The sequence below is a fragment of the Pleurodeles waltl genome, chromosome 10 (assembly GCF_031143425.1).
Source record: "Pleurodeles waltl isolate 20211129_DDA chromosome 10, aPleWal1.hap1.20221129, whole genome shotgun sequence".
Classification (NCBI taxonomy): Eukaryota; Metazoa; Chordata; class Amphibia; order Caudata; family Salamandridae; genus Pleurodeles; species Pleurodeles waltl.
Window position 1 is genome coordinate 578,683,256 of NC_090449.1, and position 25,800 is coordinate 578,709,055.

The 25,800-nt window shown below is 39.2% G+C and overlaps 1 protein-coding gene across 4 annotated transcripts in view; it reads right to left on the bottom strand.

The window, feature by feature from the left end:
* ADCYAP1R1 (ADCYAP receptor type I) overlaps positions 1-25,800 on the bottom strand; it is an 813,459-nt gene that overhangs the window by 425,007 nt on the left and 362,652 nt on the right. For all 4 annotated transcript variants that reach the window (XM_069211038.1, XM_069211037.1, XM_069211036.1 and 1 more), the window contains exon 3: positions 5,503-5,611. In XM_069211038.1, the coding sequence (XP_069067139.1) occupies positions 5,503-5,611 (109 nt within the window). The remainder of the gene's footprint in view (positions 1-5,502; positions 5,612-25,800) is intronic.

The following is a 25,800-nucleotide window of genomic DNA, read 5'->3' on the forward strand; positions in this document are numbered from 1 at the left end:
ATGGAAGTTTGGCATACGCCAAAGGTGTTGAAAAATACTAATATTTAAGTACAGAACCTTTGCATTTTAGCTATTTTCCACACAATTGTACTGTAGAATACGCCATTTAGCCCTGTTCAAGAATGTCTCATTTGGGCGATTCCCTAAATTCTCTAATGGAACGTGCTTGCTTTCCTTACACTCTACCAAATTCAAGACCTGTGCTATCCTCACCGCATTCAAAGTTAGCCAGCATTCATCACACACAAAAGATCGCCAAATGTTAGATGGGGTCTGTGCTAACATCTGCCATGAACCAAAGCATTATAAAAGGTGTTTAAAACCATAAACAAATAGTCTTGTTACCTCGTCTGTAAATGCTGCATTCCATGAATACATAATAAGCTAGGTGTGAGTGAAATGTATTATGTTCTTTCTTTAATCGAGCACCAAACTCTCAAACAAGTTCTTTAAGGTCACACTAATCATGTCTGGTTAAAATTTGGAATGTTCATCGATAATATTAAATTTCGGGCTCAGTGGCCTCCAGGAAATTGTGTTGTGTGCTGGAACCAAACATTCCTTCGTACTTAATTAACTCCCAGACCGGAGTACGCTCTAAGCTTTATTAAATGGATTGTAAGTGACATTTTAGGTGCATCTGGCCTATTTAGCGCCATTCATCAGTTCCTTATGGAACAGTGACACGCCTTAAAAAAACACTGCCTACAACTTTACTCACGAGCCGAAGCCTGAAGCAAGGGATATTAATTAGGTCACAGCAAACAGTCCCGCATTCTTGACTCCAAATGAAGGTCTTCCTCAACTTCACAATTAAATCAAGTGCAAGCAAACATGGAAAGATAAACTAGATTGCACTAGAGCCTCAATAACATGACATGAAAAAGGTTAACGCAGAATTCTCGCTGGATTGCTAAACAACAGAATCCAAAATCTTAAAGAAGCTGTGATAGGTCACAGCAATTAGGAGTAACATCCTTGAAATATAGGGCCATATCTTTGGTATGTACATGCTAGCATATTTGTGACTTGCATTACAAACACAGGGCATATCTATTTTTGAAAAATATACAAATACATTTGGAAAGCATGTCTGACTAAGTGGCTATGTGCACACATTTCCCTAAGCTTGTGCAAAAACCTGGCATCAACATCTCTAAGACATATTTGGAGATGTGATATAAGCAGTTATCACAAATATATAGCTTGGTAATTATTGTGGGCATTTGTCATTTAGCTTTGAAGAAAACATACAGTAACCCGGGGTTAAAAGGCATTTTTTTAAGACTGCCCACTTAATACTGGGTTCATAATAATGGACTATGTTGCTTCATCAGGAGTCACTGTTTATGAATATGCCATGGGCAGGATGTTTTAGTGGGTTTTTCTATCTATAAACATCAAACAAGTATTGAAAAATCAAATAGGTTGCAGCTTTGAAACCTATTTGCTTTAAATTTGCTTATTTTATCCTAGATGGCTGTCACAAATGTGTGGGATTTGGTTAAATATTACAAAATGCTTTTAAAGGTGGTTGCCACAGATACATGTGCCTCCAGGGCGGCCATCTTTGTGTTCATTTTACTTTATTTTAACAATTCTGTTCAATGATGGCTGGTGTAGATGTATTTGTTGCGAACAACTTTGAATAGGATTTGTTACAATGCAACAAAAAACATTTGAAGATTCCAGCTGCATATGCGTGTGCATGTGTGGGCGTCCATCTTGGAATGGTAAAAAAAATCTTTTTAAAATGGCTGCTTGACAAAAGTGTGGCATGCAGCAATAAAGTACCAATGGGATGGGAAGGAAAGAGGGCTCTGGGTGAGGAGTGGAAAAGGGGATTGCAGTAGATAGCATGAGAGAGGGGGACAAATTATTCCCTCGTGCACACTATCATTCAAAGTTGGCATCAGCAGTGGACGAATACATCAACCAATCAAAACAATTTGACATTGAAATGCTCCTTTGTGGGGAAATGCAAGAATTGCGAGGAAAGTCATTGACTCAGACAGTAAAGTTAGATAAACAACAAAGTTATTCAGTGATAAGCAAGGAGCTGACCCAAAGCTCACTCTGTGCACATGTTATGTATTGGACCTAATACACTGCTAAAGTAAAGCCAGGAAAAAGAGAAGTATGTCTAAAAGCATATCTTATTTAAGGGTTTAAACCTGGCTATATTATAGTCAAAAATGTCCTTTGAACACAATATATAATATGAGAATTAAAGTGACTGTAGCTGAGTACCAAAAATATTGATGTTAGTAGGAGCTACGGTGTCTTTGTGTTCAAATCCCTAGTGAGACCACACTGCGGAATCTTAAGTTGTCTTACAGGCATTGTCACAGAAACATTCTCTAATACATTTAAGGCTAGAGTGCAGGAATATTTTGTATTTTAAGTTATTTCCTGATATCTTGAGATATTTTAAAATAATAGGCAGACATGTTTACACCTTCTGCAACACAGGCTATTAGAATGCTCTAATGTTTTCAATGGTTTCAATGTGGATACTCAGAAAACCTGCCCTAGACTTTCTCTCTTATGGGTATTACTTTTAGTGAAGAGCTAAGCATTTGAGAAATCTCTTTGCAGCAATGCCAGGAGAACATTTAAGGCAATGAAGTGTAGGGACACAAGTCTTAGGGACACACAAAATGTATTCTAGCTCTGAAAAAACTCTGTGATGCCTACTTGTACAGAAGAGCTATAGCATTGCATTGAGTTATGCCATCATTAGGATATATATAATGGTCATGTGGTGTGGCCAAATCATCCTTTTAGTATGTTCACCCCCCTATTTTTTCTGACTGGTACTGGTGGTAACTGACCTTGATTGTGCCCTGGGCTCTGCTAACCAGGCCCAGAGTCAGTGCTCTGATAAAAAGGTAAATGGTAATGTCGTACAATTACAAATGGCAATGACAGACTCCTGTAATTCCCTAGTATGTAATAGGGCAAGGGGGATTCAAACTACCATATATAATAAGGCAGTGAGGGTTAGAGGCCCAGTAGATTTCCTGCACTGGAGTGTTCACTGCTATGTAGTCTCCTGTCATTTTTAAAGGCAGCCCTGCCCTGCAGACTGTCTTGAAAAAGTAAAATGTGTGGAAGTTAGACTTTGGATTTAAAGGTAGTTCCACAGTGACAATCTACCTTATTTTTAAAGATGTCACCCATAAGGTCTCCCATAGGGGCCCTAGGGGTGGGGTTCGATGTAACTACAAGTAGAGACATTATAAAAGATGTTTTATATGCCCTGGCGAGGGAAAACATTGCCCCTTTCATTTTTACTCATTGTAGATACTTAGCTTCATAGGATAACATGGGAATATTTCATATAAGGATAAGTATTGAAAGGAAGGAGCTAAATGTGTCATGAAATGACTCAAAAGATTGGTAATGATAAATCCAACAATATGCCACTGTTGCATTTATAATAATTAATACAGAAAGTAAGTTATAGGGCTTTTTCTTCTGTAAGCCAAAATCTAGCCTTCTAGTGGCCTCTCCTGATTGGTCACCCTTAACAGGTTTAGCCAAGCTGCTTTGATGAGCTGATCGGTGGCCTGCACTGAGTGGAGATCATATGATGGGGGAGGTCTGCAGCTGCAGAGGCCAGGCCAGGAAAGGGGCTGGGTAAATCAACCTGGGCTTCAAAGGAAGCAGGACAGAAAGGAATGCCAGCCAGGCCTGCCCTCTCGCCCTGTACCCCACAGATGGATAGCTGGCCTAAGAAAGGAATTTGCAGATGGTCTGGAGGGGAAGTATTAATGGAGATGAGACACACCAGTAGATTGTTTTAACCAGGTCTTGCTCCTCTGAAGGAAAATTGTCCCTCTTGGATTTTAGAAGTGCAGTGCTTTATGGGACAAGGAAATGTCACACTTTGGAGGAACGGTCATGCTTTTGGGTGGCACTCTGCAGCTCACTGGACAAGGGTGCCCCACCTATTTGTCCCCCAAGATGATTGAATAATTATGGCTGAGCTGCATTGCAACTCAGATCTGCTGCCTGAATTCACAAGAAGAATAAGGACTGCCCTGCTGGAACTCTGGTCTGCAACCCCAAGGGCTGCATACTGAAGTGCGGCTCCTGTTGCACACTAGAACAACAGCCCCAAGGACTTTGCCTTGCTTCAAAAAGGACTCTGGAGGGGACTCCCTGAAAGCAACATATTAGCAGAGCTTGCCTCCACCTATTATCACAAAAGTCCCCAGCCTGGAGTGTATCCAGTGGACTTTTAAGGATTTGACCAGGTGCATTTTGGGAACTGTAGTCCTAAACTTCCAAGGAATATCTCAGACGTTCTAAACCCCTTGGATTTATGTTTTGGACACTTTGAACCCTGAAGAGGAATTTCAGAAAGAAGTTCCAGACATTTCATACTTTAAAATTCTGAACTCCACCTCGCTATATTGGATTTTCGTCATTTTGTTTTCATTGTAAAGATGAAAATATTTCCTATTTTTATAAACTGGTGCGGGATTTTTATTGTGTGTTGTATCTTATTTATTTACTGTATTCGTGTATTGAAATGCTTTACATACCTGTCTCCTAAGTTAAGCCTGCCTGCTCGTTTTCCAAGCTACCAGGGATTGAACCAGAGGCTAATGTTTTGAGACCTTGACTGGATCTAACATTGTTTTTGTAGCATTATTTCTAGTGGTAGGTATGTACTTACCTCTACTAATAACCAGCCTCCAACACATTGCATTTTACAAGTGGCATTGGCTAATCACAAATTAAATCTTAAACATGGAATTCCATTGATTTTTCTCACTGTAGTGACATTGAGCAGCTTTGATCAACCTAAGAGTCACCAAAGACCTCTCTACTATTGGAACAAAGTTCTCCATGACAAAGGTCCTGATTTAGAGTGGAGTGGATAATAAGGCAATTTCCTGAGTAAGTGGTAAATCATGAGGCTATTTCATTGCCTCAAGTATATTCACCATGTCACCTCATCTGGATTACATTCAATATTGAATTCTCCTCTGGATTGAGCAATTCTTGTAGCAAACGAAGGTCTTTCAGTTACTGCCATTTTCTAAATGATGTGCTATTTATTCATTAATTTATTTAACTGCTTTGTAAACTGTTGCTTGCTTTATTATGCTGGAACCATTTAGTGCTGCTAAGAATGTGTAAAGAACTGTAAATGTGAATGCTTAACACTGTCAACACAGATTGTTTGCATTTGTCCAAGAAAATTGAAAATTTTTGGTAAATGTGATGTAGGTGCTTTCTACGTAACTCTACTCAGCTCTGGAAGGTTATATTCCCTAGTTTATACAAATCATGCATTTTGTGATTTTGTGATTTTTAGATCTTTTGTCTCCCCTATTTTATCTGCAGTTCACTACATTTTTGCTTGATGAAGTGATGAAATGTCACTTCAGCAGATGATGTGGTTGTACATGTTCCTTGAAACATTGAAACATCATAGTACTGTTTTGTCTAGGTAAGTAAAAGCAGTCACTCTATACAGAAGCATACCTTCAAATGAACCATTCAAGGAAGCAGTTTCCATCAATATTTTTTCTCGACATGCTTCTTCCTCCCTTTTAAAGATACAGTCAAAATGCATTGCTGAAACTGTTGTAATCTGTAAAAAAGAATATAAACAAATATTTAGTAGATTGTCTCAAAATAAACAATCAAAATGAGTGCTTGATATGCTAGGTGATGCACATTAGTGTTCATCAGTTTGATTTTTGAGCCAGACATTACCCTAATCTTATTTTTGGACTTGACCAACATTCTATGATACAGGGTAAATCAATGTATCTCCTTGTTTACTTGTTCTCTTACATTCTATCACTGGGATTGACTATGCTACCACAAGGCCTAAACAATTTGAACTGCAAAAGTAAAATAGTTTATTTGAAGATGCTCTTACTCATCGTTAGAAGATTGGCATGAGCTGCAAAGTATTCCTCATAGAAAATATTTGTGGCATGTATTTGCAAAAGCTAGCCAAAACAACAATATAACTAATAAATAAATTATATTGAAAGCAAATTAATTGGAAAGGCAATGCCACAGAAATCACACTGAATACAGTTAGAGAAAGTTCAGTATCAGCCTAAATGAGATGCTTAAATGTGTCTCAAAGGTACGTGTATCCACCATACTGTTGATTGGAGCTAAGACATCATATTTGTTCCTTGAACAATTGAATGACCCTGGGGACTAGCTACAAGCCAAATCAAGTTGCTTACTTAGAAACAGCAACTAAAAATGACGAGAGTTATTCAGTCTTGCATACCTTCTACCTTGCTCTATTAAGGCCCACATTACAAGTTGGGTGTTTCCACAGATGTGACTAGAACATGGTTGGATGGTAGTAGGATTCTCTGTACCACTGATATTGAAACATTTGAACACAAATGAAACAATGCTTATTTCAGTTTTTTGCCACTGGGCTTATGATGAAGAATAGAACTGATAGTTTGTCTTATATTATAGGACATAATAATGGAAATTGGTGAAGTGAGATTTAAGAATAGAGATTTTAAAATGAATTCCCTTAAATATATGTGAAGTTTCCAGAAACAATTGCAATATATGATATGGTGTTTTCTCCAATATTAGTGGATCCTAATGACAATTAGGGAGTGTGCAAAATCTCCATATTTGCTTTTGGGTAAGTTGGTGAAATTCTGGCAACTTTACGTGAAGTTGCACGAATGTATGAAAAATACAAAACTGTCATTTGGCACTGTATTTCAGCATGAAATGTGCCTCGTATCCTCTCTGGACATGAGGATGCATTTCATGCTAAAACTATAATGAGGATTACAGCTCAGTCAGAGAAGGACTGCTAAAGTCTGCAGTAGAACTTAGACACAGACGGGCAGTTGGAGCTTGCTGTTTCTTTGCCTCTTTATTGCTTCATTTCACCGTGTTACTTTTTAATTTGCCCCCACACCTGCACAACTCTGACCACGACTCCAACTGTCCTGCAAGGCTCGGTGTGTACCCTGCAGAGGTCTGAGGATTGTCAATTGTTGGATGTGCTGGTACCTCTTCCGCTTGACGTTCATCTGCCTATCTTGCCTGCTGAGCGTACAACCAAATAATCAGGACTCCAGTAGAATAATAATGTGTTCCACTCTCTATATGTTTCTATAGTACTATACATCCTAAAAATATGTTTTAAGTCCTCTGCAACTTGTTTTGTTTCAACCAACCCATTCCCGGTTTCTGTTCTTCTTTGCAGTACCTGGTGCCAACCACCCTATGTTGGTGTCTCCATCTCACAGAGGGGAGTCACTGTGAGACTGGGATGGGTAGGAGAATATGGTGAGTGTGCTGAGGCAAGCTGCAGGGGAAGCAGGTGCAGGGTACGGGGCAGAGTGTGTAGCTGTAGCAAAGGATGAGCAACTGCTGACAGTCGGAGGTTGTTGGCTTTGGTTGTTAGCTTTTTGGCACTAATGACTCAGACCACTTGTCAGAAGGAAGGAGGTAGTCCGTCATAAGAATGAAGGTGGCATGGGCATAGTATGAGATAGATTGCAACAATAACACAAACATACACATACCAGAGTTAGGAAAAATAACTTCAATTCTTAGATTTTGTGTGGAGCCTTTTTATAATAATTCTAAGAAAGTGTTCTTTGAAGACCTGCATTTCAAAATAGTTCCATTTAATTATCCAATCCATGTGGTTAACTGATATCAGTAACTGAATTGTGTGCCTGTCAGGGAAATGTGAAATGCTTTGTGACTCACAAATAGATTTGAAACTGTTCATTGCTCATTGATTTATTGGAATTGGAATTGGAATTGGTTGAATGAAAAAAGATAAATATCAAAAAGAATCTGAGATTATATTAAGAATATTGAGAAGAAAACTGTCTATCCAATAACTAAAATGGCAAAGACTAAAACACCTGAAATATTTCAACAAAGACATTAAGAGTACCAAAGTAATGGCTGATATGTAAGCCTTAAAAGCCTACATGGGGGATAATTGTGGCTGTTTTAAAACTCCCAGGTCAAAAAGATATCAGAAATACTAGCAACTAGGCTGGGGGATATCCTTTATATCCTTTGATGATACACATGGTGCTAAAGTTGCAAATGACGAGAAAGAGGTTGAGAACAATTTAAAGGAACTAAAGATGAGTATCATGTTGAAAAAATAAGGTGCATCCAAAAATATACTGTAATTTGACCTTGGCTTGAAAAGTTTAACAAAATAGATAACAGTCTGAAAAAAAATGGACATTAAGAATTAGGATTACAACTGATTTCTTTCCTATAATGCAGAAGCTAATAATTGGCACAATTTCAGCAACTGAGGAAAGTGTTACCAAAGAAGGGGTACTGTAGCTGCAATTGAGACAAACAAAATGCCAATCTCAGATAGAAAGTGTACTACAATCAAGGAATGCATTTCTACTAGGGCTTAGGAAGTATTCAAAACAAGATGTAGAGGATGCCATCCTAGATATGCCAAATATGCCAAATGGCAATAGTAAAAACTTTCCCCTAAAAATTCTTCTGAAAAATCATATAGAAAAAGCTTGACATGAATTAATATGCATGTCAGGCCAGAATTACATCAGTGATCAATCCATCCTGTAGGGAGATTTAAAGTCAGACCGGCAAACAAGTAATATTATGCCTTTATGTTCAATGAGGTCTGATAAATTAGAAGCATTACAAATAGTTTATGGAAAAACACTAGAAGAGCACCCTAACCCTATTGAGAAATTATTATTATATAGCATGTGCAAAGCGCACTGTGACCAATTCTGGTATCCTGGTACACAAAGCCATTTTAGTACGAGAAAATTACCAATAAAGCAACCAAAATTCAGTATTTTGGGAAAAGCCAAGTTTTCAAGGCCTTTCTAATTTTAAGCAAATCTGCGTGCATCCTTAGAGCGGCAGGAGGCTTGTTCTATAATCGACCAGTAGCAATAGAGAAGGCTCAGCCTCCTTGTGGGGCCTTGTGGATCCTGGATATCTGTGCCAGATTGGCTGTGGCAAATCACAGGTTCTCTTAGGAACATACCGTTTTAGTCTGCATTGCCACAGAACAGGACTTGTCCCTTGCCGAGGTCTAAACACAATGCACATAGACTTGAAATGGATCCTCCGTTTCACCAGAAGCCAATAAAGTTCCCTAAGAGCATGAGAGGCAGAATATCTTCTAGGAAGATTCAGTGTTAATTTTGCAGCAGATGACTATTTGAAGTCTCTTCATTAGAAAATCAGGAACTCCAAGAGGGATGGCATTACCATAGTCAAGCCTGCTGAGTTCCACGCCATGTGTAATTAGAGATTTGGCATCCAGTGGCAGTACTGGAAAAAATTTCCTGAGGCTGGGAAGTAAAGCAAGCTGGGCATAAAAAATGATACCCAGGTTACGCACCTTTGCAAAGGGCACATCTCTGCTTCCATCGGAAGGGGATAGTGCTTTTGAGGAAGTGGCAGCTGAATTTTATTGGTTGAGCAATAAATAAATTCTGTATTATCTCCATTCATTTTAAGGGAGTTTATGTTCATCCATTTTACAACATCAGTTATACACTCCTGGAAGGAAGTTATCGCATCTTACTGATTTTCACTACAGAATATATTCTACTGCGTATCATCTGCATAGTTGATCACTGAGATGTTGTGCGCTTTAATCAAAGAAATCAGAAGTTGCATATCAATATTAAATAAACTGGACTAAGCGCAGACACTTGAGGTCTGCTCTTAGTGCGGTTTTACAGACAAGAAGTGCCCAACTAATGAAATGTCACCTATTTTCTTCAGTGAAAGGGGAACGTTTGATCCATGCTTATTTACAACAAAGAAGGGCACAAGGAAAACTAGCCAAGAATTATAAACTCTAGTAATAGACCCAGTACCAGGATTATCAATCTTAACATCTATACAGTGTGTGTGAGATTCTATGTTAAAATTAATGGAGAAGTTTCAAATCCATTATGACCATACAATTAACAATTGATGTTATAGTCCTTCATCAGGGTGGTTCAATCAGAAATGTCTTCCTTCTTTGTTTTGCATGCTTTTTTTTCACTATGATGGTCATTGTGTTTGCAACATTTTCGATGCGTGTCTAATCATGTATATAACTTAACTATAATACCAATATATAATGCACCAGGTCTAGTGCATCCTATTCCATCTAGCTTTGTACTGAATTCAAATTATGTGCGTTCATTTTAAATGCTTCTTCTAATGGAAGGGGGGATTCACCACTGACTGTATGCAGGAACTCTTGCCTTTTTGTATAGTCTGTGTACATGAATCTTCGTCGTAAATATGTTGGAACAGTTTGTTTGAAAAAGAGTTAAGAATAACTTGTGTAGAATTCAATTTTTGTGAAAATCCCATTTATAGCCAAGTGCACCTCAGTGTTATTATTCCACTAGAGAATGCCAACGACGGTCTTTAATTATGGTGCAAGTAATTCGAAGAAAAGGTTATTGAGTGTTGTAAAAACAGTCTGATGAATTCATTGGTGTTAAATATCCCAAAAATAGAAGAGAGGTTATTTTCATAAGTGGTGTTAGGCTGTATGTTTTCTGTAGATTTTAATTGTTAAGGGTTTATTGCATTAACTCATTGTTTATAAATGATTTTTAATACGAATGATTTTTATGGGGAATCCGATAACAATTTGTTTTTGTAGTCTACCATTCTAATACGCATAGTTGTGCTCACCGGAATTGTAAGTGGCACATATTTTCCATGTTCAACAACATTAGAAAAACAAGAAATGCAAACGGTCACTCTATACTTGGAATTTCATCATCCGAAATTAGAAGGTTGGAATATTACAGTGAATGTTCTATGTGATCATAATGAATATCAATAAAAAACACACATCTATTAAAAAGATGACTGAATCCAATGCATGCTCAATGTCAAACCCGGTTTTAAAATGAAGGTTGTGTTAAGGGTGGGATAGAGAGCAAAGTCTGAACATAATAAAAAGGATGATCCACCGATGACAGGCAGCAGCAAGACAGTGCTTTCTGTCTGAAAATCGTGCTGTTCTGGCAGGAAACAACAAACACTGACAACAGAGGAAAATAACAGTAATTTGCACTGAAGGCGAACTGTTGACTTCAATCAATCATGTGCTACAGTGTTCGCATGCATGCACTAGCTAGAATTCAGACTTCCTTTATGTACTTTTATTTTTAGCTGTTCTGCTTTTTGCTTGGTTTCTGCCAATACAACGTCCATCAACCTGGTAACAGTAAAATAAAAAAATGTTTAATATTTAAAAATGTTCATAGATATGCACTTGCGAGCTGAATATATGACAATTCTTTAGGAAAAATGATCTGTGCCGTTCAAAATACGATGTTTTGCCGTTGCTCTTACTGTTGTCATAAACATTTTGTCATAGAATCAGCCTTTAATGATGAATAACGTTAAAAAAGCCGTTTTCACATGATCATGCTCAAATTTGTCCTGAAAAGGGTGAAAGCAATAGGACATTATGGGACGTGACTAGTTATGGATAAACATTAAGTGGCCTAATGAAAAAGGCATTTTAGAGTATATAAAAATGTACCAGGGTCGGACTGTTACAGAAAATTGGCCAGGGCACCAAAATAAAAGTGGCTCCATTAGTGAATTATAAAGTTTAAAAAATGGTCCTTGTTTGCAAATGCGGGGATTTAGAACTTAGAAAGACAAGCTGTATAAGTGTTTCATCAGGTATGGAAGACTACATACATTTGTGTAGCTCATGCCAGGATAGGTAATGCAGCGGTGCCTGGCCTCCTGAAGATGTTGGATCATCTACTGCATGGTGTAATGCACAAGGCAGGAAGACTAGTAGAAGAGACAAAGCATTTGACTACATCAGAACAATTTTGGTTACACTACACTGCCTACCACTTGGGGAGAAATAGTCATCAGAATACTACACATAATTTACAAAGCACTGAACGTAGATCAACCCATCTATCCCCAAGCAAATATGACCAAAAAGAAAACCATCCAGTGCTATGAAAACAAATGCAAAACTATGAACCAGGTAGTCTCTAAACTCTGGGTCTCTTTACCTCCGGATAGTAGATTATAAGCAGTCATCCCAGTGTCCAGGAAAGACCTGAAAAAACATCTATATTTTTTTACCACTGAAGCAAGCTCATCCCATCACTTTCCATGCATTCCTTCCGTCTCCACAAAATCATTATGGTTTATTTTTTGCAATCCTCTGTCCCTTGTTAGAATGTTAGTACCCTGCCTCACAGTGAGGACTTCATATATAAATCCCACAATAAAACAATGTGTTACTCAATTTTATTTGGAGTCTTTGTAAAAAACTATTGCGCAACACACCATGGCCTAAGTGCCCTTTGGGTATTGGTACAATAAAACGTAATGATATTTGCTAGTAAAGTACATTTATCAAAACTGGTGATGGAGATCCAATTGACCACCCATCAACAATTAAATGTAACATGGAGATAATCCATTGTCTAATATGTAACTAACAAGATGATACAGACTTGAAAGATCAAGAATCCCGAGAGCCTGGGAAAATAAGCAGTCAGTCTCAGCTGTCTGACAAGGCCGGTCTTGGGACTGAATAACATGAAAATACATTAGGAGTTGAAAATATATCAGGAGTTGATTTCTTCTACAGGTTAAGAATATTGCCACTATACATCTTGCTCTTCTTTGCAACTGAGTTTGTGTTTTGTAGTCAAACGCAATGAGAAAGATATGCAAAATAAAAGTGTTTCAAATTATACTAACATCTGAAGAAGGTAGTGGAAGCTGTCATGTCTCAAATCACATGCTAAATTTTCTAAACGATAAAGGTCACTTTTTGTTAGGCAAACATATTAAAAACAAAATATTAGGTTTCACACAGGTCTTCTTATTATGAAAGAATTCCAAACTGTAAAACCTTCCATCACATATTACACTTATATAGAAGTGCATTTATGTAAATTCCAATAAGACAATTACCTACAGTAGTCTGAATATTGTAAACTGATATTCCCCTTTGGGCTGATTGTGTGCTTTCTGGAATTTAACTTTGTGGGTGTTTACCAACCTCATTAGAAGACTTAGCATAAATGGGTTTTCACGTTCCTTATATTGTATACACAAAGGGGCATATTTATACTCTGTTTGCAATGAATTAGCGTAATTTTTTTTTACTCTAATTCGGTGCAAAACTAACTCCATATTTATACTTTGGCGGTAGACTTGTCTAGCGCTAAATTTATGGAGTTAAAGTCATTTTTTGGACGTGGAAACCTACCTTGCCTTAATGAGATGCAAGGTAGGCGTTCCCGTGCAAAAAATGACTCTATGGCCTTAACGCCATATTTATACTCTTGTGCAAAAATGGTGCACGGCAGGGAGGAGGGGTCAAAAAATGGGGCAAAGCTTGCTTTGCCCCATTTTTTAAAGCCTGGGTCAGGGCAGGCGTTAGGGGACCTGTGAGCCTATTTCCATGGTGGAACACCATGGAATAAGCCCACAGGTGCCCTCCACAGGCGCCAGGTACACCCCCACCCACACCAGAGGGACAGTGGAGGATGGGGGACCCCCTCCCAGGTAAGTGCATGTAAGTATTTTATTTAATTTTTAAAGTGCCATAGGGGGTCCTGAAATGGGCCCCCATACATGGCACCGGGTGCAATGGCCATGTCTAGGGGACCTTGGTCCCCTGGACATGGCCGTTGGGGTGGTGGGCATGACTCCTGTCTTTTCTAAGACAGGAGTCATGTGGTATGAATGGTTTTGCATCAGAAAATGACTCTAGGCAGGTTAGAGTCCTTTATTTTACTCTAATCTGCCTAACACCATTTTTTGGTGCAAACCCCCCATCTTCCATACTGCCAGCCCCACCCGACCAACGTCAGTGTTTTCCCCCTAGCCTACCCTTTGCACCGGCATGCACCATTCCATAAATATGGTGCCTGGCTGGTGCACAGAAATGATGCAAGCCGGGGCTAAACGTTTTGGTACAAAACTGCGTTAGTGCAGTTTTGCACCAAAGTTCTTTTATGACAATACAGTTGAGCAAGATAGAGCTTAAGTAACACTACTTTATGTAGCCAAAATGCTATTTACATTCCACCAGCTGGAAATCTCTGTTTCTCCTATTTTTTCTGTATGAAGATCTCCACCCTGGTGTAGTAGTAAATGTGGGAGTGACAAGTGGCAGTGGTAAGGAGATGGGAGTAATTACTACTAAATGTGTGGAGTTAGGAGACATTTTAGGAGGGGTGTAGGGAGTGACATGCTAAAACAAAACATGCATACCAGTAAGAAAACTGCAATTCACAAAATATACATTTAACTCTACTGCAGTAATACTAATTACAAAACAGGCTCAAAAGTACTTGAGCGCAGCCTTGGAGTAATTCAAACACTCTACATGGCCAGCCACTGATATTTCAGTACACTACTAAAGAAATTAGTTGAGGCACGAAATAAACACTAACATATAGGGAAACATGTAAAATACAGTAAATTAAAGAATATTTCAAGTGAAAATGTATTTTAAATAATTACATTTTCACTGTTTTTTTTAATTAGAAAGTTCTAAATGTTATTTTTTTTGATATACATAAAACTGTGTAGGAAAATACCTATTTTTTCCATGGTCACGCAAATTTTGTTGGACAGATATTGGACTTACCCATAAGTCCCTAGTATATAGTACAAAGTGTATCCAGGGCCTGAAATTTAAATGACACTAGTAGCCTGCAGCACATGTGGTGCTAACACTAAAGTGACACTGAAAAAAGTGACTGCAGGCCTGCCTCCAGTAACCAGACAGTGGAGGTTTAAACTGCAAATGCACCAATGAATATAACCCCTTTGGATAGGGCTAAACTCTCCTTTTAAATATTAGTAATTCACCCTTAGGCAGACCCTAATGCCCAGTAAGTCAGTGTGCATGTTTTTGAAAAGTAGGACATGTAACACTTTAATATGAAATATATTCTTAAAGTGATAATGCCCCAAAAGATATGTCACTGTAGCAGAGTGAGCTGTACCATAGAAAACATTGGGATTCAATATTAAAATTAAAGAATGTATTCACCACCAGGAGCCATCTAAAAATGTCATTTTTGGACATATAAAAATATTTATTGCAAACATTATTTATTGGCAAAGTCAGATTTGCACTATATATGTAAGCATGCTTTTAAATAGTCACCACTTGCCTTCCAAAAGCCCCAAGAAGCACATTTTCATGAGCTTCCAAGTATCACCCAGGAGCCAAATAGCTCCTTAATGAGGTCTGACCTTGCCCCCAGGGTTGGAAAAGGTCTTGGGTGTGGGGAGGATGATCATATGGGCAATGCCCAAGAACCCTAATTATCTTCAAAGAGACCTACCCTGCCACAGGCAGATGTAGATAACACCTGGGCTTGCCCCCTTCTTTTGTCCCCCTAGCTAGTCAAGCACCAGCCCCAGTGGAGGATCAGGTGCCCTCAGAACTTGTTTTAAGTGACCACAGAGCAGAGGTTGCTCAGTGCCCTGACCACAAATCTAAGGTGAGCACAGCACCTGTTCACAAGGGAAGAAAGGTACTGCTATCTTAGTTTTAGTTAGAGAGGGGCACTCTGGGATTGTTAGCACCAGGGTACACAGGAAATACTGCAAAAGGGGGAAGGTTTACACCCGAGAACTTTTATACATTGGTTATAGCAGGGCCAGGAGTCGGCCCCCCACCCACCAGCTTGTGCCCGGCATAAATGTGGCACCCAGGGCACCCTCTTCAGGACAGTACGGGACCTTTTGAAGACAAAGAAGGAATGCACATGCTGGTGAGACCTGTGAGGAGAAACCTAAAGGTTAAAGCTGCAAGAAGTCCTCTTCCCTGGATGAGTCTATCTAACCAGTTTCAATTAGACCTGCATTGGACCCTGCAGATGGCTTCAGTTGGAGTGAGCCCTGATCCCCCCAAGTGCTGTTCCTGAGGTCATGGAACCCTGTCCTAGTGTTATAGTGTAGTCTGCCTGTCTGAACCTAAAAACATGGGAATTGTAAACTTTTTGGCAACTTTTTGCTTGCAAAACCATTGTGGAACCTGGATTAGCCTGCCAGCTGATTGGCTGAGGGGGCATGACCAGTGGGCCTGACTTCGCTGCAACTCCCTTCTCAGCAGCAGCAAACCCAATTCAGCGGGTCTGACACTGACTGGCATCTGGCAACTTCACATCCCCCTTTATCAACAGCCCGCAGCCTTGCCCACTGAGGAAATCTGATTTCTGTTTCCAGAAAACAGTCCAAGTATGAAGATAGAAAGCTTCACTGGACCTGATGTCCAAATGTGGGACTTCAGAAGTTATTCTATACAGAATTCAGAGTGAGACATAACATGCAGATGTGGGAATCTCAGGTCCTATTCCTCATGTCATTCTGTCAATAAAGGCCCTGTTCTGCTGTCATTTACAAGTTGCATAAAGCGCGTGGCAAATGTCAGTGAGTGAAGAATGCTGCAAGCTGGCCCTGGAGGGTATTGGTTGAGGCAGGAAGATGTCTCTGCAGGGCTGTGCAGTACAAAGAGATCATTGTCTGACCCTCCCTCCACTGTTTTGGTACTTCAAAATGCTTCATTCACTTTCTGAAGTTAAGCCTATCTGATCTGTGCCATAGCTAGCAGGGGATGGACCTAGGTTTCAATTACTGAAACTTTTACTGGCCCTAACAAGGAAAGTGACATTATAACTTGTGGTAGACTAGCATCCATCCTAATTAATATCTACTTTCTCACACAGTTTAAAACAATATATTGTAAATGATAAACAATTTAAAACATGAATAAGGGTGTTGGCAGTGGCCAGCCTCTACCTCTGTCCATACAATTTTACTTGAGTGCAGATCTGCACTCTGTCTAACTATGCCTTGTGTTTCCAGAACCAGGTAAATGGGGATGGGATTTGCACACCCGGTAATCCCAGGTGCAGCATCAAAAGGCCAGTTAGCATTGGGCAGAGCTGTGTCCAATGTGAATTAACATATTGCATGGCAGATAGTTGCATTTGGGATGATCTTATTTCAGGGATGGGTTTTTAATTAACATGAATTAATCCACTTGTGAAAGATGGTGGATACTCAAAAAGATTTATGGGTATTGACCACCCATATGCACATAGTTGTTTACTCTGAAAACCTTAGAAAGCAGGAGTAAATCTGTTAAGGGGTTTAGAGAAGGGCTTTTTTTCCACAGGGAAAAATGTTAGCAAGTACAAATGCACATAGGCATGATATTTCTGCATGCTGACATTTTCATCTATGCAAATGGTTCCAGGGAATCTGTAACAATAGGGTTTCCTGGAGTTACTCATATCAAAGATTATCTCAAAATGTGGATGCAGTTCTGATTTTCAGCTTCAGAGCATTTTTAACTTAGTTCTCAGAGACGTCTGGAATGAGTAGAAATGTATGGTAACTGAGGGCCTGATATAGAGTTTGGCGGGAAGGTTATTCCCCCACAAACGTGATGGATACCCTGTCCGCCGTATTATGATATCTATAGGATATAATAGAATTATATTATGGCGGACGGGTTAGCCATCACAGTTGTAACATAGTGACCCCATCCACAATCTCTAAATCAGGCCCTTAGTTACTGCACATTTTTCTATTGCTGTGGTTTTAGAGAAAAGGAGTAATACAGCATTGTATAATGTAAATATCATGGCAGGCTACCACTAGCAATAGAATATTAATTGCATTGACCAAATCAATATTGAAAACATTTTGTTAAACTGTCAATACAAATACTAGAAAATGCATTTACATAGCATTCTAAAACCAAGGTTGATATCATAGATTAATGTAATGGCCACATCAGGATTGTTCCATAAATGTGGCATAGGATACAGAATGATTCAATTAGAGGAAATGTATACAAAGATGAATAAAGATATGTTATAACACAACATAGGAGATAATTTGTTCTTTGCCATGATAAGAAATGGAAGTGTTCTCATATTCATTGAGATTCCTGAAAAACACACAATGAATTAATATATTGTAGAAACTATATTACTTTCCTTGAAGCATCACTTATATTTGAGAGGAAAGAAGGGGTTCATATGCATTCAGTAACCACAGATAAATATGAAGGGACAAATGGTATCTAGATTTTTAAATATGTTAGTTGTTGTATTTGTCTACATTAAGGTTCTGAACATTCCATGCAACGGGACAGATGTTTTGCCAAGATAAGGTAAGATTGGAGTTTCATTGAATTCCAGAGAAATGAATAACAAAATATTGACCACGGAAATAGTGTGGTATGAATATATCATTGTAAAATTATTGTTAACAAAAGTATCAACTTGACATGTTGAAAGTGCAAAAACATTGACTACCAAAATTTGGGGGTCCAAAAAATTATCACTATATTAGTAAGCATACATATTTAATTGTTCTTAACATTATATATTAACGAAGTATGAGCAATTGCCAGTGACTGAGATTAATTCAAGTATTCCATTATCACCTTTTGATAACCAAAGTGTGCCGGGTATGTCCAGACATTGGTCCCTTGGCTCACTGTGCCACTGAAACCAAGTTATACCTAGCTGAAAAACCCTAACAAGGGCAAAACCAATTCTGGGTTGTTTGTGTTCTGGTTTAGGGAGCATCTTGCCTGGCAGTTTGGGCTGATCTGTTCCCAGGAAGAGTAGGATCCAGACTGAATTGCATGTGGTTGGGTCCAAACTGAGTTGGCATGGTGGGCGAATAACAATGGATTGGGATGCAGTCCAAGCGACTGTCAGTGACTGAGATTAATTCAAGCATTCTATCCATCATCTTCATGTTTTTACAAGTAACAGTTACGGTGTACATCTGAATTTATAAGACAACTCATATTGAGAGCCATAGACAGCAGCTAACATGTTTTTAAGAGAAGTATGATAAAAGCTTGCACAGAAAATTTGTAGGTAAAGGTTAAGAAAACTGATGACCTGTCTATCAACATCCATGATAGTCGGTTCTGTAAGTATTTGTAAGTGAGCAAACATGTTTTATACATAATCAGAAATTAGGATGTTTTGTATAAAGGATAGCATTCTCTGTGCCTGACCCTTTTCACTATGTATAGTTTTATTCCAGGTATAAAAGAGAGTTGCTTGTTGGTGCTATGACCAGAATATCATAGCTGCAGCAGAGCAGAACCTTACCATCCCATTTCAATCACTCTTTAAAAGTGTAGCTACTTATGTTCTATCATGTACTGCTAATGCTAACCAATAGCAGTTAACAGGAAGTCAGTGATGAACCTGTTAGCATGGCTTTCCACTTGCAATAAAGTACCCATACACTGCTTGCATGGATGAATGGTTTGCATGAAGCTAGAGTGAAAAGGCAATAAAGCTCACATGGCCTGCTTCCTATCCTGCAAGTCAAGGGAATGTAGCAGACAGAATGTTTGTATATAAAATCTTCTTAAGTTCCAAGGAAGTTATCAGTTTAGTAAGAAAGAGTTCTCCAACTACTTTCATTGGGATTCACAGCTTTAAAATTTGCAATTATTCTAGAGTAAAATCAATTGTAACTGAAATGCAAGGTGGTGGGTGGCTGCTGAAAAACATATTTTTCACAATACTCTTTTTGAAAATGACACCTTTCTATCATTTGCACTTAATGAGAGAACATTTTAAACACATGTTTGAATATCACAAGGTATTCTGAATGACAAATGTTTTATGTTTCCCATTGTGGTGAAAAAATCCTATTTTATGATTAACAAGTTGTGGATTTCCCTGCTGTTCCATGGTGCAGTCTGAAAAAGGTTGCTTGTTCAAAGAACAATCTGATCACTAATTAATATGTTCAATGGAGGCCAAACGACTTACAGCAAAGACAGCTGACTAAATCCCTCCACAAGAGGGCTGAAGCAGCATATGATTGTGTGCCAGTCGTCTTGTCTAAATGGAGATCAAATTACTATAATTTAAAGCACTTCATGCAGTTTTAAAGGGTAAGGGCTTAAAAGTCAATCCCAATCAGCTTGCAGTGGATGAGTCTTTGACAGAAATGCCACCTCTTGCATTTACAGCAAGCACACTTGGAGGCAGGAACGGATTACACTGTAAGGATTTATGTTTTAAAGCAAAAAGCACATTTATGAAATAGAATCAATATAGATCAGGTTCAAAAACAGTATGTACGTAGTCATTGCTTACGATGTTCATGGACGAAAAGAAGTTCACGACTAACTGCTGCTAATATTTGTGGAACATCAACATTTTTTTCTTATTTTCCTCACCGATTAATTATCCTAGATCAGTAGTCAGAAATATAATTCACAAACACTTTTCAATTTTTGTACAATTTTTATATGTCATACTATAAATGTGCATATTGTCAAATTTGTAAATAGAGCTGTGTGTATAGATGCAGGTGAAAAGCATTTTAGTGGAGACCCATCAATCAACTTTCATGCTCTTATGATTTGCAAAAAAAGTAAAAGCGATGATTAAGACAGTCGATTAAGGCAACATATATAAAATAATGCTGCATGGAAAGTACATTTAATTATAAGAATACTAGATATATTTTCCAACTAGACTAGTGATAGAAAAGTTATGAACATTTTTTATCTTTTTATTCATAAAGATAATATATTGTAAAATTAGACTATAGACAGAGAAGTAAGACATATTTTAATGTAGGTAACGCATCAAACTTTCATGCAAGAGAGTTCTACCAATGTTAAACTCTTTCTGTTATTGAAAAGATATAGATTTCATTCTTTTCTATTTTTTTCCTGCTGGTCTGCAAAAAATACTAACACACGGGGCTAGATCACAAATATTTTTGATCTGCGTTATTTCAAGTTCTTGCTGCTAAGTTAAGGCACTGCTTGCTGTACCTCTTGAGCATTTTATAGGAGGTGGTGTGTGAGAAATCATTTTGGACATATTTGTTGTGAGACATTTTTCTGTGATGGTGATGTCCTCTGTCACTTTTTGTGCTGCATGATTGCAATACCATTTGTTAGTGCTGTACTGTAGTTGTTGCATTCTGAATTGATTGTTGTGTTGAGATGTGACTTGTTATACTTTGTGTATGCTGATGGTATTGTAGGAAATTGGGCTATAGGTTTTATGACCTGAAGCAGTAGTAGGTCCACAATTGTGCTTACTGGGAACCAAATACCCCATTGTAGCGCTTGACTCTCACAGGGTAGTGGAACAGAGCAGTCCAAGGCCTACTCAAGGGAGGTAGTGTGGCCTAGTAATCACCATTCACTGGCATGCAATATTAACACTGAATAAATGGTTGTCCAGTCAGCATGTGTTCTTTAAAAAAGAAGTACAATTATTAAACACACTACTAAATACTACACAATAGTTTTCAAATATGTACATTGGCAGTTTGATAATACTACATATAACATTGTGTGAGCACCAGTGACTCCTAAAAGGGGTCACACAAACATATCAATTATCACCTTTTTGCAATGAAATAAAACACATATATATACCTTTAGCAGCAATCATTGTCATCATTGCAGTAACCAATAAAGCATTTGTCATGAGTGAAATGTGTGTTTGGGTATTCCTTACTGACTTTATATGATCAAGCGGCAATTATACAAACAGCTCCTAGGGAGCATCACATTGATATAACACTGCATTGCAACCATACACTTGACCCCTAGAGAGTGGTTCAATAGCAGTGCTACATTTAACCGCTTTTAGGCATTTCAGGTCATCATGAATGTTAACATATACGTAGCCCCTAGAAAGCACAACACTCCTGGCTATGGAGCAAAAGCTCCAGCTTTGGGAGTGCTTGGAAATGGAGGGAAAACCGTGTAGGGTTTCTGTTTCTGAGTCCCCTCCAACCTACGGTGGAGACTCCTCAAGTCCTTGAAAGTGATTCTTTTCTCAATGGGGAGCCAATGCATAGTTGTTGTGAGATGTGGCAGTGTCGGGGTAGGTCGAGGATCAATCTGGCGGCGGCGTTCTAGATGTTTTACAATTTGCGGGTGAGATTTTTTGTTGATTCCGGCATAGAGTGTGTTGCTGTAGTCCGGTCTGCTGGTGATGAGGGCTTCTGACGGTCTTTCTATGCTCGAGGGGTATCCATTTGAAGGTCTTGCGTAGAAGGCAGGTTGAGGTGACTAAGGTGATCTGATGGTTCATGCTGAGGTCGGGTCTAGGATGATTCTGAGGTTGTGGGCTTGGCTGGCGGGGGTGGGTGGGTTTCCGAGGGTGGGTGGCCACCAGGAGTCGCTCCATGCGTTGGTTTGAGGGCCCAGGATGAGTACCTCAGTCTTTTGTTGAGTTGAAGAAAGCTATCTCTCTCATCCAGTTGGCGACTGCTTTCATGCAATCGTGGAAGTTGTGCCTGGCCTTGTCTAGTTCGTTGGAGAGGGAGAGGATGAGTTGGGTGTCGTCGGCGTAGGAGATGATGTTTATTCCATAGCTTCCGTATGGCAGAGTCCTTTGTGCTGATTGGGGGGGGGCAGGGGGTTCCTCCTTTCAGTTCTTCATGGCAGTCCCAGGATCAAGCATCAAAGTGTAAACAAATCCACAGGCAAAAGAGAGTCTCTCCCTTGTGCAAGAGTTTTTAAAGGGGAGAAGAAGATCACAGAAGTTAGGCACCCAAGCCAATCCTAGGGTGCCCTGTCCCCTTTCCACCCCATTCCCAACCCTACTGCACAGCATGCTTGTACAGTCAAAAATGGGGTAATTCAGGAGTCACTAGTCACGTCAGCTTCTGGGGTCTCAGCTCTGCCACTCGTTGACATCAGTGCCAGGGACAATTGAATTTCACAGAGAGCTCCCCTTTGGGTTGGCGCCAGTTGCCTGAGCACTCTCCTTTGTTCAGTGGGCTTCGGCAGGCCCACCCCTGGGTTAGTGTCATAGCTGAGTGACTGATGCAGATCATTTCACCCCACTGTTGCTGTACTGTTAATTGATCCTTTTGTATGGAGCAACCTTTGTTCTTGCTGCTGGAGAGAAATGTAAATAACTGGCCACAGCAGGGTGACAAAAGGCCTGGACATTGATCCTGAGATGATCCAGGGAAATATGAAAACTCTGGATGAACCATAAGATTTTCCCATACAGGTTACACTCCAATTCAGGATGTCAGTGGTCTCTGTAGGCCGAAGGATAGCGAAACTGCATTCTGAGGCAGCTCTCTCCCCATGTGTATAATAGTGTTACTATAGACAAAACAGTAAGGACCAGATGTATCAAGCGTTTTTGCATTCGCAAACGGTGCGAATGGCCGTTTGCGAATGCAAAAAATGCCTTTTATTATGTATGAAAGGCATTCGCTATGCAATTTTAAGGAATCGCTAAAATAGCAATTCCTTAAAATTGCGACCCTGTTTAGAGAATCGCAAATTGCGATTCTCTAAATAAGAAATCACAAATAAGGAATCCTCATTTGCCATTTCTTAAGCACATGTATCAAGCTTTTCCTTAATGCGAATTGGGCATTAAGGAATCGCAATTACCACAAAGTAAAACTTGGTGGTAACCATGTGCAAATTTTAAAAATGCATTAAAAATGCATTTTTTAAATTGATATGTAACACACACATGCCCCTTTGGCATGTGTGCGCCGTACATGTCCTTAAATATTTTTTTGGGGTGCAGCAGAGGAGGCCTTAGGCCCCCAGCACCCTGGGGTTTTGCATTCCCTAAATTACGAATTCCAGTTAGGAATTTGCAATTTGGGAAATGCAAAAAATCTGCAAATATTGGCCTACAGGTCCATAGGTGCGAATGGGCTCAGAATCACTATTTGCGATTCGGTAATAGCATTTGCGATTTTTTAGAAAGCGCTATTACCGAATCGCAAATATGATACATACCATTTTGTGAATCAGAAATAGCGATTTCTTAAAAATCGCTATTAGAGAATCGCAAAGTGGATTCTTCATACATCTGGCCCTAAATCACTAAATCACACTAACTATCCTGATAGTGTACACTAATTATATCTAACCCTGCAGATTCCCCATTGTGCCAGTCTACCTGTGCACAATTACTGGGTTGCGTACAACAGTAGAGTCCCCACGTGCAGCCTGCACACGTATGCACATGTATGTGCACACATGTTCACGTATAATCAGCCAAGTGTCCCTTACCCTTGCTGCATCACAGCGGCCCATCCTAAAAGAAGGACACTGGGGGGAAATACGCACAGTCCGTTTGCCATGTGATTACTCTAGGTGAGACACATTTCGTGAGACTCATCCACAGTGGTATTCACAAGGTGATCAGAGAAGCAAAAACTCCGGGGGTACCGAAGAGTGTAATCCAGTTGCAACAGTTATATTCTGACGTTGTGACTGTATTTCTGGGCAAAAGCACAACATTCCTTTAAAGTTCCCGTGACAAACAGTCATTTACCACTGAGGTGAATCTGTCATTGGGCCAGCTGGTGCATTGCACCAGGGCTCAAAGGTGCAAGGGGGCCCAGTCTTCCTTGGACCAGCTGTAATTTCAGAGGCTGTCTGATCTGACTTTTTTTTTTAGACACACTGCATGCCAGGCGTTGACTGTGGTTACTTTTCAGGGAGGGGACTGAGGGAGCAGAGGACAAGAGAACAAAAGAGAAGAGAAGGGAAAAGGTAAAAGAAAGGTAGAGGTTGAAACACTGAGAAGAAGGGAAAGAAAAGGCAACAGAATGAAACAAGGAAATAAGACTGAGAGAGAAAGGAGATAAAGATGAGGAAAGTGGTCAAGGGAAAATAAAGAGAAAGGAACCTGAAATAAAAGAGGGAAGAAGAAGATGATAGTGGTTGAGAGACAGAAGAGTAGAGTAGGAAGAGAGGGACTGAGGAAGGGAATAGAGAGGACAGCATTAAATGGTGGCGATAGAAAGGTGAGAAAGAAAGACAAGTAGAATAAGGAAACTGCACAGCATAAATTACATTAGTGTAGCAGGCAGGTGCATTGACCACGGGGACCAGGCATGTAATGGGAGCACTGCACCTCATTTATAGCAGTTTGTAATACTGGCTAGAGGTCTAGTTTCATTGGTTGCACTAGGGCCCATTGCCGCCAAATTACACCAGTGTGTCTAAGGTGGTAAACTATTACTGCTCTAGCTCTTCAAATGCCTAAGATACTAGTCATCCAAAAAATGAGATGCAGACTGAGCTTCAACATTGCATTCCTATGGCTTACTTGATATGATTCACCCCAAAATCTCAAATGTTGTACCCACCAAATCATGGTATTTACTGCATGCACTTTAATCTTTTAATTGTGTGTTTCTTACTAATAGCAAGGAAGAAAAAATAAATTGTCCTTGAATCCTATTTATCTGCTGATCATCTCTACACTGGAGAGTGGCAACATGTGCATGTACAGTTAATTCAAAGAGAATATGTACAAACTCACAGCAGTAGATATACAGCCTGCTGAAGTGATGTAACATATGCACATTTGTCTTTCATATTAATATTACATTAATGCCCAGAGTCCAGTCTTTCAGTACAATATACCATCTGCTCTGGAGTATATTAAAACATTGAAATGTTGGGTAACAGGTCTCTACTGTTTCATTCCCTTTCTCACAAATCCTTTTACAAACCTTCAGGAATATCTTATATTAGGTTGTCCTAGAGTTTCCCTTGAAGAATGAAACCCTTGCAGACATTTAAATCTGAATCATGAACGAATGCAATTAAATAAAACACATTTCTTTCAAACCTTTGCTTTCTAGTCAATGCTTTTTTATGTATTAATCACAGACCTGATTTAATATCTTAAATAAATAACTGGCTAGACAATATCAATCGTGGTAATTGCAGTTTGTTCACTGAAATAAAAGAAACCC